Source organism: Ostrea edulis, chromosome 3 (assembly GCF_947568905.1).
Source record: "Ostrea edulis chromosome 3, xbOstEdul1.1, whole genome shotgun sequence".
Taxonomy (NCBI): domain Eukaryota; kingdom Metazoa; phylum Mollusca; class Bivalvia; order Ostreida; family Ostreidae; genus Ostrea; species Ostrea edulis.
In genome coordinates this window covers 11871754-11886338 of record NC_079166.1, presented here as the reverse complement: position 1 = coordinate 11886338, position 14585 = coordinate 11871754, and the positions used below count along the sequence as shown (strand labels likewise).

At 35.9% G+C, this 14585-nt stretch overlaps 1 protein-coding gene across 1 annotated transcript in view; it reads left to right on the top strand.

The window, feature by feature from the left end:
- The window catches only part of LOC125667383 (baculoviral IAP repeat-containing protein 7-B-like), an 83750-nt gene extending 75711 nt beyond the window's left edge, over positions 1–8039 (top strand). The window contains exons 2-7 of the mRNA XM_056160049.1: positions 3210–3533; positions 3681–3956; positions 4169–4309; positions 4739–4801; positions 5558–5616; positions 6194–8039. Of these exons, the coding sequence (XP_056016024.1) occupies positions 3210–3533; positions 3681–3956; positions 4169–4309; positions 4739–4801; positions 5558–5616; positions 6194–6334 (1004 nt within the window). The 3' untranslated portion in view covers positions 6335–8039. The remainder of the gene's footprint in view (positions 1–3209; positions 3534–3680; positions 3957–4168; positions 4310–4738; positions 4802–5557; positions 5617–6193) is intronic.
- The last annotated feature ends 6546 nt before the right edge of the window (positions 8040–14585 follow it).

Genomic DNA, 14585 nt, shown 5'->3' with positions numbered 1-14585 from the left:
TCTAAATCTTGTCTAGATCAGTATTTCATATATAATTATGATGTTTGCAGTGCAGAAATGTGACATCTGACAGAATTAGTACTTCTGATATCTGCAGAACTGTAGCTCTCTGAAAAAATATTTTGACATAACAGAGAGCTACAGAGCCACCTCTTATAAAAACCTTCGATTTACGGCGCACAAACGAAATCATTTGAAGCTGGGAGTTTTCAGGTCGTATGGGGCTTTAATGAATATTTGAAGGTATGTTTAGACACAAGTATAGTAGGAAAATATGTTAAGAATTTTTGGATATTAAATTTATGAGACAGCAACTCAAGAATACAACGATATAAGGCCTCAACCGTGCGCAGCTTTTTGTGCGCCGTAAATCGAAGGTTTTTATAAGGGGTGGCTCTGTAGCTCTCTGTTATGTCAACATATTTTTTCAGAGAGCTACAGTTCTGCAGCTATATTTCTGAATGATTGTTATTTATTGATATTGTTATAATTAATTGCTTCTTAAACTGCACATTCCCCTAGAGCGCCCTTGATAAATTCTAAAGAACTTTTAGTAAACTTGAAATCGTAAAACTTTTCCCAAATCAATAACATCAAAACCTATGACTTTTCAACACTATAGATGACCATTCCCCACGATAAATTACAGACTAGACAGTTTGACACCATAGACAGTTGCTTCTTCAACAAAAATGGAAAAAAGAAATGTTCATATCTAGCGATCAGTCATCCAAAAACTTACTTTGTTAAACATCACTCTGATTCCACGCACAAGTACTCTGAAGTTGAAATAAAAAATATGCTAGAGTTCCTCATTGACACTATCTTCATGGTTTTTGGTGATAAAGTTTTCGAACAGTCTGTTGGAATTCCCATGGGCACGAATTGTGCTCCTTTGTTAGCTGACCTGTTTCTATATTCATATGAAGCGGAATTTATTCAAAAACTTCTACGCGAGAAGAAAAAATCTCTTGTTGTGGCATTCAATTCGACATTTAGATATATCGACGACGTTTTGTCTATCAACAATATTAATTTTCATTCACATGTCGATTCGATATATCCCTGTAATCTTGAAATAAAAGATATCACAGAGTCGTCCAATTCTGCTTCATACTTAGATATTTTATTGAAAGTAGACATTTACGGCAAACTGACTACTCAAGTGTATGACAAACGGGATGATTTCAGCTTCTGAGTTCTCCGTCGTCAACTTCCCATATTTATGTAGCAATATTCCATTATCACTTGCATATGGTGTTTATATCTCTCAACTGATTCGATACGCAAGAGCTTGTTCTGGGTATAGTAAGTTTTTAAATCGAGAGAAGCTACTGACAAACAAGTTGATGGTACAGGGGTTTCAATAGCTGCAGAACTGTAGGTCTCTGAAAAAAATATTTTGATGTTCCGTCAAAATATTTTTTTCAGAGAGCTACAGTTCTGCAGCTAGGGTTTCAACAGCCTCTATTGAAGTCAGCATTTCGCAGATTCTATGGTCGTTATAACGATTTAGTTCGTCAATACAACCTATCATTGGGTCAAATGCTGTCTGACGTGTTTCATACCGATTGTTAGGCCGTTCTTGGCACACTGATTTTTACTACGGATAATTCCGTTTACCTGATCATGATATAGGGCTCACGGCGGGTGTGACCGGTTGACAGGGGATGCTCACTCCTCTTAGGCACCTGATCCCACCTCTGGTGTGTCCAGGGGTTCATGTTTGCCTAACTATCTATTTTGTATTACTTATAGGAGTTATGAGATTGATCATTGTTCGTTATATTCACCTTTCATCAATAACCATATTTTCATTAGCTATTTTGTCATTTTTTTTAAAATCGATAATCCTCGGATTATTCCGCTACGAGCCACGCGATGATCTCCAAAGTGATTTTTCATCTAAAATGAAATTGATGGGAGCTCCCTGATTGGTTAATATATCAACATAAATATTCATGCAACCACGGCTATGGCGTAGTGAGAACAGAGACAATTGGCGTGGTTTGCGATGATGAGAAACTTCAAACTTGGTATACATATTTTCCATGGTGTTAGCACCAAGAATATCACATACTGTATTTTCTTCCTTTGACTATTACACGATTACTAAAAATACTGGACGGGCGTATTTTGCAACGCAAGCGTTGTTCTAGTAAGATTTAGTCTTGAGCAATTGGCCCAACTTCCACGGATCAACTAAATATTCACATTATTCCTGTTTATATATATATCGGCGCGACCAGTTCCAGTAAATTTATCTTTATAATTATAGCCCAAGAGTTTGCTGCTTACAATCATTCTCTCACAAACAGTGTAGACTGAGTGTGATGTGGAAATGGCACGCCTATTTTATATCTAAATCTGTTTTAGACATTTTGATTTTGTACTTCCATAAGTTACACCATTATGTTTAAACGCTAGAAATGCTGAGAAAAACTGATCATAAAGTTTGATTGTTTTCAAGATCTATAGTCAAGGCAATCTCTTCATTTTCAGACACAGACATTGCAAATGTGAAGCATTTTGAATGCATCACACGAACCTGGAGACAAAAGTGTCACGTTGAAAATATTGGAAGTACTGTGCAGAGGAAGGAACACTCTGATTTCCTTGACTTATATGTGGAAAAATGTTGGTGTTGTTGTTTCCCGTGTTAATTCTTATCGTTATACTTGCGATATTTTGTGAGCAAATAAGAAAATCACAGTTTGGAAAGTACATTAGAAGATCCCATGAAATGAAAAATCATGTAATTTCATTACTGTCTCCTGGTTTCCATCTTCAGAATGGCATTCAGCTCCATTCCAATCATATTAGCGTGTATCCAACTTCCGAACAACCAAACACGTTGGACACATACTTCAGTGCTTGTATTGACAGCGGGAATGTTGTCAATGAAATGCGTTATGAATGGCTCCGATTGCGGTCATTTTCCACATTCCCCCTATCATTTCCCATATCTTTGAGTCCAATACGACTTGCTCGGTCTGGGTTTTATTTCACTGGGAGAAACCAAGAATGTGTTTGTTTTTCATGCGGAATACACAATTCTAATTGGACAGGAAATAACGTTACAGAAATTCACAGACAACTATCTCCAAACTGTCGCCACTTGCAAGGACGTCATGACACAAACATACCAATCGGATCAAGAGAGAGTTACCAGTCTCACGAGTTACATTCCGAGACTAACTCATGTAGAGGTAACAACGAACACAACTCATGTAGAGGTAACAACGAACACGTGAGTGATGCACAACAAAGTCATGATATAAATTCGCCAAATCGAACGAACCATCAAAACCATACAGCACCCAATTCACAAACCAATGGTTTCAACGACACTTTAGAGCCCCTTGGAGTAGTAATAGATAGGCCGAGATATCCCAACTATTCCGTTCTGGCTACCAGGATCAGTAGTTACCAACAATGGCCGTCACATCTGACACAGACACCGAGGGATTTAAGCACTGCAGGCTTCTTTTATGTTGGTTATAACGACAACGTCCGCTGTTTCTTTTGTGGAGGTATCTACTTTTACAAATCAATGAATGTATATTTCTCTATATCTCATGTAACGTTTAACGTACCTGCAATTCAGAGAGTGTTTTGTATTCAGTTATATCCAAATCCAGTAATGATTATCATAGTTATGTGTCTCGATATCATTCAAGGTGGATTGCGGAATTGGGAATCTGGCGATGATGCCTGGGTGGAACACGCCCGATGGTTTCCGAAATGCCCTTTCTCAATTCAGAATCGTGGTCAGGATTTTGTAACACTTGTACAGAGTGTTCAGGAGGAAGAATCGGAAGATATACCACCACAAGAACAGACAGAACACGTGAGAGACATCGAGCAACTTCCGGCTGCTCGAGAAATCCGGCATATGGGGTACACGTGGGGCACGATTAGGGAAGCCTATCAACACTTGAATAGAAATAGAGCAGGTATATGAATAGATTGATATGAAACTTTTCTATGGTTTAAAATAATTCCAAAAAGTGTCATAAAAACATCTCCGTATGAATAATTAAAGAAGACATGGATGAAGGTAATTACATGCATTTGGCATTTCAAAATATATTCCTATGGATCATTCGTTGAATTTTCACTGAACAAATCATGCATGTAGTTTCTTATTTTGTATGAATTCATCAAGACGTGTCAACAGCTGAAGTGATCGAGGAAATCCTGGCAGGAGACATCCCTGCATCATCATCTGAGCCAGTAGTGAATGATAATCAGGATATTCCTCCAGTAACTTCTGTTGATCCTTCCTTTCACAATAGAAACGAAAATAGTAAGTCTTTCCACACCCCTCCCCCTCTCCCTATCAGCACATCTTTGGATGTTTTATAACACTTCATTTGACCGCCGCGGTGACTTAGAAGTAGAGCGTTCGCCCTGCATGCGGAATGCCGGGGTTCGAATCCCGGCCGCGACAGACCTAACTCGTTAAAACAGGTAGTGAGAGTTCCATAGCTAAACGCTCGACAACAGGTGTGACTGTCACAGGTAATCGGAGATGACCTTAAAAACGGATATCCCGTGTCACAGTAGGTGTGGCACGCTAAAGAACCCTCACTACTAAATGGCCGAAAGCGCCGAACAAAGGCCTAAATTCGAAGCTCTTCACCGGTCTTGGTGATGTCTCCGTAAGAGTAAGACGACGTTAAACAAGATACAATCAATCAATAACACTTTATTTAATCCTTTTTGTGTATTGCAGATGCAGCAGATAATTTTCTAGCGACAGAGATGATGGATGAATTAGGAGCTATGAGATTGAGTGGTATATATTAAATTTTTTCTTACTTCCTTCTCTGAACATTTCTTCATCATGACGAGAAAAAAATAAACTAAATACAAATATAACCAATGTTTAGGTAGAAACTTAACATATGGTGTTGATATCTCTCAACTGATTCGATACGCAAGAGCTTATTCTGCAAATGATCAGTTTTGAAATCGAGGCAGGCTACTGACAAACAAGTTGATGTTACAGGGGTTTCAACAGTCTCGTTTTGAAAGTCAGTATTTTGCAAATTCTATAGTTATTATAATGATCTAGTTAACCAATACGACCTATCATTGGGTCAAATGCTGTCTGGCATATTTCATACCGGTTGTTAGGCCGTCCTTGGCACATTGATTTGACTACGGATTACTCTATTTACCTGATCAAGACATGGGGCTCACGTTGGATGCGACCGGTCGACATGGATGCTCATTCCTCCTGTTAACCTAATCCCACCTCTGGTACGTCCAGGGGTTCGTGTTTGTCCAACTCTTTATTTTGTATCCCTTATAGGAGATACGAGATCGATCACAGTTCGTTATCTTCACCTTTCATCGTGGAACCCTAGCAACAATCTTTGATTTGTATTTCGTGACAACTTAACTTTCAGAGTATTGAAAAATGCTAGCTTGCTACTTCGAATAGTATATGAAGATATTGATCTATGAATATAAAAGTTCAATTGGTATTTGTTTTGCGTGTATCTATTATCACTGCAGAATTTTCATCATAAGTATTTGTTTTTTAAAGACGAAATTCGGTCACTGAGGGAAGAAAATCGAAAACTGAGAGAGGAGAGACTCTGTCGGGTATGTTACATATGTAAAACTTATACGGTACCAATTTTGATGCACCAGATGCGCATTTCGACATACATGTATATGTTACTATTTCATGTATTTATTGGCTTGTTCTTATGGGTCCACACCTTATCTGTATTGCGAAATAGATACTTAAAGATATATTAAGGGGAAATAACACACTAGAGATGTTTGATATCAATGAATAGTGGAGGGTATGTACAATAACAGTTTAAAATTTAAAACTTTCAAATTACTTTGTTTAATAAAAAAGCAGATGTAGTAGAGAGTACTAAAAATCAAGACCCCTGCTGGACTTGAACCCGCGATTTACACATCCGCAGTCGACACGTTAACCGACTGAGCTACCCATCTAGGCAATCAAATTTAAAAGGAATATACAAATATTGCCGATATTTATACATTGTATTTTCATTCATGTTTGAAAAGAAAGTCCGCCAATATGACGACGTATTATACTTCATTACAGTAGCCTTGGCATTGATGTAATTATATTCTGTAAAGACATTAAAATTCGTGAAACTTGTATATATGTATATATTAGTTTGATGTACAACGTTTTCAGATTTGCATGGAAGAGGACATCGCGATCGCTTTTCTTCCCTGTGGACATCTATGCTGTTGTACCCACTGTGCACCAGCGATGCGCAAATGTCCCATCTGCCGGGCGTCCATCAATGTGGCTGTGAAGACATTCCCGGCCTGAGAAAACAGAAATGTGCTGATTATTGGTTCCAAAGCCCTACTTAAAAACAGTCCATGTGTTTCATTAATCTGTGTGTTTCACTAATCGTTTACATATAAGTTACTTCTCTAAATGTTTTCCTCATACAAATATGAAGAGGTGCAGGACTGTGCAAGGGTCTTCCACATGAACGTTTAGACAGTTTTTAACGTCTTATTTTATAATACACCCACTCTTCCTTTGAAGTTAGTTTAACAAAACAATGATACCAATGACAGACATCGGTAATAAGTCATAGCCATACGGACCACAGCCCCACTCACACACAATGAAACAATGTAAACATTATGACGTTTTTCAAAAAGGAAATTATTGAATGGTTTAAGACAAACCTGATATATTGATTTTTGTGTAGAACCTGCTAATATGATAAAAAAAATTATAGTCTTAAAACGTTCATCCTTAATAGAGGAGATCATCTAATTTCGTCAGAGCCCGCTCTATTACTTGATGTCCGAAGTAATAGCTTGTCTGAGACGAAGAACTTTTAGCATTTGCTTGAACGTTTGTTTTTTTTTAAAATCCATTTTTTTTATTGAAAGCATAGAATGGTAGTTGGAATAAAATACTTCCTCTATAGCACGTTACGTCTATAACGTCACGTTGGGTCGGGTTGACGTCACGTTGGGTCAACGGTAACAAGACAATTCACTTTTGGCTTTTCATTCGAACTATTTGGACGTGTTGTTTTTAGAGAAGAGAAATGTCCAGGTAAACTTTATAGAAATTCTTAATTGGAAATAGTTGGAATTATAATTTATATTTATTGGAATTTACCTGAAATCTGGGGGGCCCTGGTTATATATTCTAGCAAGTGACTATTTTAGAAATATTGTTGTATTTCAAAGTTATGAGAAAATCAATGTTTAATTCAAATGAAAGTAATGAAACTTTTACACTTGTTTTGTGTCATTTTATTACTTGGTAATTTATATGACCGAGCCCAGGTCACTATAGATCTAACTCGCTACCAAAGCTAAACTTTTCCTCGCTACCAGAGTGAAACTTTTGTCGATCGTTTGGATATAACTCCGCTACCAGGAGTTGAGTGTTGAAATTGAAAAACCCTCGCAGTAGCGAAAACGCTACAATATTTTCCCCTCTAGGCGTGCTAGCACTACTTAAGGACAGAACCCTTCAGATAATCAGGCTGTTTTTATTTATCATCATTACAATGTCATAAATCTATCATAAAACCATTTATAACTGAAGTTGAAATTCAGTCTTTTATAAGTCTCGCACTGGTACATTAAAGGGTTTGTCTTTCCAAACTATACAAGGTCAAAAATATTTTCTTTATTTTCATGTCTCTCCTTCATCTGTAGTTTATATACTTGTGGAAGATAATAAATAATGTACTTTCTTCATGGAAAAACCCTAATGCCCTGTTTTCTTGAACGTTTAAAATTATTACAGAGTTATCGAACTTGTATTGGTGAATATTGGCACGCGTTAGGATTAGGAAGCATGGAGAATTTGCACACCCCAGAGTACTAATATTCACCAATAGTGGAGCCCGCGTGTTCACTAGTGCATGCAAACAAATGTAACTTATGAATTCTGTACTTGATACACATATTATTCACGTGTATTGTATCTGTATGTCTTCTCACCTTCTACTATCTTATTTGTATATATTTTTAAATATTTTGTATTTATAACCGATGAGCAGTATAGCTTAAGGAAATAAAGAATCTGAATCTAGTCAGAAGTAAATATATGGTCGTCTGCAACCGATCTGGTGTAGAAATTTTGTCAATGCTATATTCATTTCGTCTTTTCGATGACGGCGTTGAGCAGCATACAGAGAAGAATTACAACTTGTCTCTCGGCATCGATTTCAACATCTTCAAAATGACGAAATACACTGCTTGTTTGATTGGAGTCATTAAGCTCGCTTTTTTATAATGGAGAACATTTTGATATAGTTGCATTTTACCACGTCGTTAACAGAGGCCTAGATGAGAGTAACCGACTAAGATATCTGAAAATGTGCATCCCTTGTAATTTCTCCAAATATTCTTCTAAATTAATCTCTGCTTGATGTGCAGAAGCTACTTTTTACACTTTGTCCGCTATCTTTGAATTAGAATAATAACTCAGGAATTGCAGTTAAGGGGGCTCAACTTTGAGGCAATGGGTCCAGGGCGAAGCCCCCGAATGGCGAAAGCTCCTTGATTTTACAGATTTTATGGAGCTTGAAATATTTCTCCTATTTAGTCATTTGTACTATTTTCTATCATTTTAATAAGGTGAAATTAATAAATTGACCCCCATTTTAAGGGTTTTTTGGAAAAAATTAAGTTCTCCCAATAAAATAATTCAAGAAATCAAAAGATTTTGTTATTTATTTCTCCGGGAGTGGAAGAAATTATTGCTTCTTTTATCGTTTAGTACATTTTCCGAAACAAGATACCGCGATTTACCTTAAATTTGAAAAGTTTAGGGGGCGCGCGCCGGCTGTGCCCCCTCTAAATCCGCCACTGTAACTAGTAATTTTCGGCTAGACTCGTTCACTTCCAGTAAACTAAAGCTTTTGATTATGGTTGGCACGCGAACTCCATAAATGTAGGTTCAGTGTTTGTCACGTTGTAAGTAAACAATTCACATCAAACTTATTTTTTTTAAACAAATACGTTTTCCCCAGTTTTTATTATTAGAAGTGTAAATCAAAATGGGATTTTTGTTGTAATTTTAGGGAGGGGAAAGGGTCTATATTTTGATCTAAAGTGGGTCTAAAAAAATCACTGCAGTTATTCTACTCGTAGCTCACGTATAAAGGAACAATATCATGAAGAATGGTATTCATGATCAGAGTGTGAACAGAATTATCTCTCTTTGAACTGTTCATCCGATATGTTTTAATAAGACTCACATTTACATACACCAGAAATATGACTGTGAATTCATGCATACTGTGACTACGGTTGTGAAGCGTAGAGATTTATCTAAATTACTTTATTGAAAGGATTTGTTTGAATTTTTGTACATATGAAATATATACACATGTTACATTTCCTATTAATACATTGCATCAACATTACGGTTTGAATAGTAAAGTTTCATTTTTCGCTCACTTTACATAAATTACAACTAGAATATATTGTCATATCATTGACCATGACATTGGATTGCAATCCGGATACCATAAACCATGCTAGGTTTTGTTACTATGTTTCTGTTGTTGGAGTGAGTTTCGGAATAAATACATGAGTTGAAAACGTGCTTGTGTGTTTGGTGGCTGTACAAACTTGATATGTAACTCGTACAAATTACACGTATTTTAAAAAAAAATCGGTCAAAGCCAAAATATATCAAAAGTAAAATGAACGAAGGTTATTGAAAATAATTCCAGCAAATTAAAAGAATTCGAATAAATTCCCTGACGAAGAATGCGAAGCACAAAGCATATATCAAAGGTCAGGTACCTAGGAGATGTAAGCATCCGCTGTCGACCGGTCAGCACCCGCTGTGAGCCCTGTATCTTGATCATGTATGAGGTAAACGGAAAAAATCAGTTATCCGTTGTCAAAATAGAATAAGCAGTAAATATATGAAACCAAGTCTGCTAAGGAAACCTAAATTTACTTTAAGGAGAAATAAATCTTTCTAAAATTGTATGTATAATAGTGTATATCACATTAATAAGGTCAGTTCTTAAGTTTGGTGTCAGGGGATTATTTATACTTGGATGGGGGAACCTTTAATAAATCGGCGTCAAAGAACTAAGCGAACTACTTTGTACAACAAGTACCGGAATATGTAAGGAATATAATAATTATATAAAAGTCCGAACAAACGCCAAAATGTTCCGAGATTACACGATTCCTAAAGATGGTAAGATGGAATTCATTACATTTAAACTTAGCAGCGCTCTATCCCAAGTATCCCTCATCTGGTGAATACTGTATAACATTTATACTAAATAGACACCACTGCTTCATACATTATATTATTCATATGATGGTGAATTAAACACAGACGAAACATTATATATATACCATATTGTTCATATGATGGTGGATTACTTGAACCAGGAAAAGTTAGCTACTAGTATCCAGTTACTAGTAGCCAGCTACTAAAAGTAAGAAAAGTTAGCTACTCGTAGCCAGCTACTACAAAATATAAAAGTTATACTAGTATATACAGACGAAACATTATATGTGTGTGTGTGTGTGTGTGTGTGTGTGTGTGTGTGTGTGTGTGTGTGTGTGTGACTATATATATATATATATATATATATATATATATATATATATATATACACCATATTGTTCATGTCGGGGTTAGGGTTCATGTCAACGTGAAGCATTGCAGTTCATATCCTCATGTATTTTCCATCACAAAATTCATTTCTTATACTTGTATTCTACTTTCATTTTCGTCTGATTTCTCATCCGTTAAAATAGACGGGCTATATTTATCCCGATTCACACGCGCACTGTATATAACTACAACGCATTCATGAGGAAATGACCATCATTACAAAAACATTGGATAAATGTGTCCTGCCAGGAGACTGTCCATTTCAGAATGATCGAGGCGCTTCAAGATCGCGTCTCACTGAATGATACATTCGACTGATTGATTGAATATTGTTTAACGTCCCTCTCGAGAATATTTCACTCATATGGAGACGTCACCATTACCGATGAAGGGCTGCAAAAGTTAGGCCTATGCTCGGCCTTTATAACCTTTGAGCAGGGAGGGATCATTATCGTGCCACACCTGCTGTGACACGGGACCTCGGTTTTTGCGGTCTTATCCGAAGGATACATTCGAGAATTAGAGATATCATTTATAGCATTCAAGATATCTCCAAACGTATGGATTGTAGAATTACAGCACTATATCGATTTGAATTACGGTAACAGTTCTAAATCAGAATGCTCTCTATTTCAATCTGAGACCGGAACCATTCTGTCAGAGAGACCTGTATCTTTATTTTCCTGTGAATAACAGCACGCATTAATCAAATATGCTATCAACAATACGGCTAGTGCAAGATAACATGAATTCAACAACCTATCTGAAGCTCAATACGACTAGTGCGAGATAGCATGAATTCAACAACCTATCTGAAGCTCCTTGATTCTGTTGAAGATGTTTCCTATCATTTGGAGATTTGTTCAAATGATTAACGAGCAATAGAACTAATGGAATACGCTTATGTTGATTTGGTGCTGTAATTAATTTCTCTCTTGAACAGATTTACAGCGCACAGTATGGCGATCTCTATCATAGAGTCTTTAATTATTCATGAATAATTACAAACATTTAGGATCATTGTATTAGGCAGTGATCCAGAGGATGTCGAATTTGACCTGTTAACACACTTACAACTGAACACGTGAGTTTTACTTTGTCTAGGGAATTTCAAAATTAGTACTATTTTAATCCTACCCCACGTATTCAAAGTTGAAATATATGCATATAGTGTATTTTATTTTAAGATTTATTTCATTTTATAGATATTTCTTCGATAAATCTTTAAATACTAAAATGACAAGGATGAATTTGTCGTTGAGATTATCGAGAAAGATTGAGGAAACTACAAATGCATTCTCTAGGTAAATACTATTTACTAGCATTTAGAATATAACTAAGCTCACACGTACCTATCGCTTCATCAACGTAAAGGTACCGTCACGCACTGAATAGCAATAGATATATTAGACAATGTGCGATATATGTTTTTAATTTTTAAAAAAATATACTGGATATAGTTCCTTTCCAAAAAGTATATGTTGTACAATACGGTACATTCATCAAAAGTAATTTTAATTGTACGGTATAATGAAGAAGGATAAGTCCAAAATAATTCCATGCACATACTATGAATGGTTATGGATAATAAGATCAGACACGACTTTATGTTGCATGCTTTCTCATAATACGAAACTTCAAACGTATATCAATTTATGATGCCAATAAGCAGTCGTATTGTGGCGTCTCGGCGAATTCATCGAGTTTAATAGCCGACCGACAACCCATATAAGTCAACTTTTTCTTGCAATTTTTCTTCCCAAATATGATATATGTAGGAAAATTTACCCATATTTATTGATGGCGGATGAGTATATAGGACATGTAACCGAACCCGGTAAGGGTATAATCATCGTGCACTTCGAGTCAACACCACTCAATCTTACTATATAAACTTACGTACATTGATTGCCATAGACAGATATAAAACACGATACCATGACCCATTTCTATTACGAAATATCGAACGCAATCAAGGTTCCATTGTCTCGGTAGTTATGGAGAAAATTAGGTACTCGGTTTATCGGAGTCGAATCTTTCCCGCGGGAACAGCCCTTGTCCTTGCTGTCAGCGACAATGAAGTTTTTGACCACTTTTACTATTCGATTATTTTCTTAACTAATTCGTCATATTATGGTTTCCAAAGGAACGATTTTCAAGAGTTCATCTATTTGGGGATGCTTACACGTTAGGGTTATAACACCAGTGCTTTATCACTAAGAAAGGCCAGGCTTTGTATCCTAGATTTCAATTTGTCCATTTTTCTTCGTGACAGGAATTATGTCATTTGTGTCTTAGATAGTACAGCGTTTCCAATATGAGCAAAGTATATACATTTACTCCATGCTGGAATTAGCCATCAATCTTGATTTTTCATGGATATAAATAGAACTACTAATGATTTTCTTATGTGTGTTAATGAATTATCAAATTCAAGCTTATTTTTACCACACAGTTGACTCAACTAGAGTTGTAAATGTAGAACATACAAAATACTATCGAAAGAAAGGTTTTATTGAAGTGGAAACTTAAAACAATGGCATATTTGAAAGTTATATCCTGGATTAATCTCGGCAGAGATTCGACTTGGCTAAATATTTCGACTGAGGCATTCGCCGAATCTCGGAGCAGTCTTTCATAATTCGTGTTTGGAAATCTACTTTTAGCTTCGGCCGGTTCTACCAAATTACTGTGCACTTAGATATTCGCTGTTCGCTTCAAATAAGTTAGTTGACTGTTAAACTAACTTTCTATCAATATCAATTTTGTATTGCTTACCGTCTAGGTATGAAAATCCCAAAATGAAAATACATTTAGTCACTAAATTTTCCGTTCAAATGATGACTTCTATGGCGCAATATTTTATCTCCCGAAATTGAAGAGTTCCTATAGTCTTTTTTATCTAGTAACGGACACATTGTATCTCCACATACCGTCTTGTATATCGCTAATTTAAAATCAAACTATAGGAACTCTTCAATTTCGGGAGATGAAATATTGCGCCATATGAAAGTCCTCATTTGAAAGGAAAATTTAATGATAGTTTATTTTATGGAATTTACATACTTAGACGGTAAGTAATGCAGCATTAACAGTGATATATTTTGGGTTAATAGTCAACTAACTTATTCGAAGCGAACAGCGGTGTCACCTAAGTGCACATTAATTGCTAGAGCCGGTTGAAACTGAAAGTAAAGAGGTATAGCGCTTTTGCTTACGAAACGGCCGACACAGAAAACCTGTTTCCAGTAATAGACTGGCGTGTTATTTTTAAATATAAGGACAATTTTTTTAATCTTTCGTTAACCAAGATAAATAACTGCCGCAGTTTAGCATTATTGACATTTGTATGAGTCGTTCTTTAATCAATAAACCATGTTCCTATGTGGAATGATGAACAATACAATATTTTAATAGGTGCGTTCATATCTCACAACAACCCTTTGTACATATGACATTACTTAGCTCACTGTCTTTGTACATATGACATTACTTAGCTCACTGTCTTTGTACATATGACATTACTTAGCTCACTGTCTTTGTACATATGACATTACTTAGCTCACTGTCTTTTTCATTTTATTAGTATCTGTGTCAGTCCGTAAAACTAATTATTTTTTCAAAGATTAACCCTGTCTTTCTTAGATAAAAGGAATATAAAAATCATTGTAGTTAATTAATTCATTGTATAGAATGGTTAGGACAATAGATCAATACCTCTTTATAGTTTCATTTTCCCTGTCCTTAATCATTTTTGTCGCTGCGTAAGCGTATTCATGAGAAAATGTTTTTCAAGACTTCAGTACTCAATAAGATGAAATACGCTCAAAGCCTTGATTTTACATGTGTGTAATTACAATTATATAGAGGGGGAGAAAAGACCAGTAGAAAATAAACCTAATAAAAATGCTATAAAAATTCCATGGGACAATCCTTAGAGATTCTA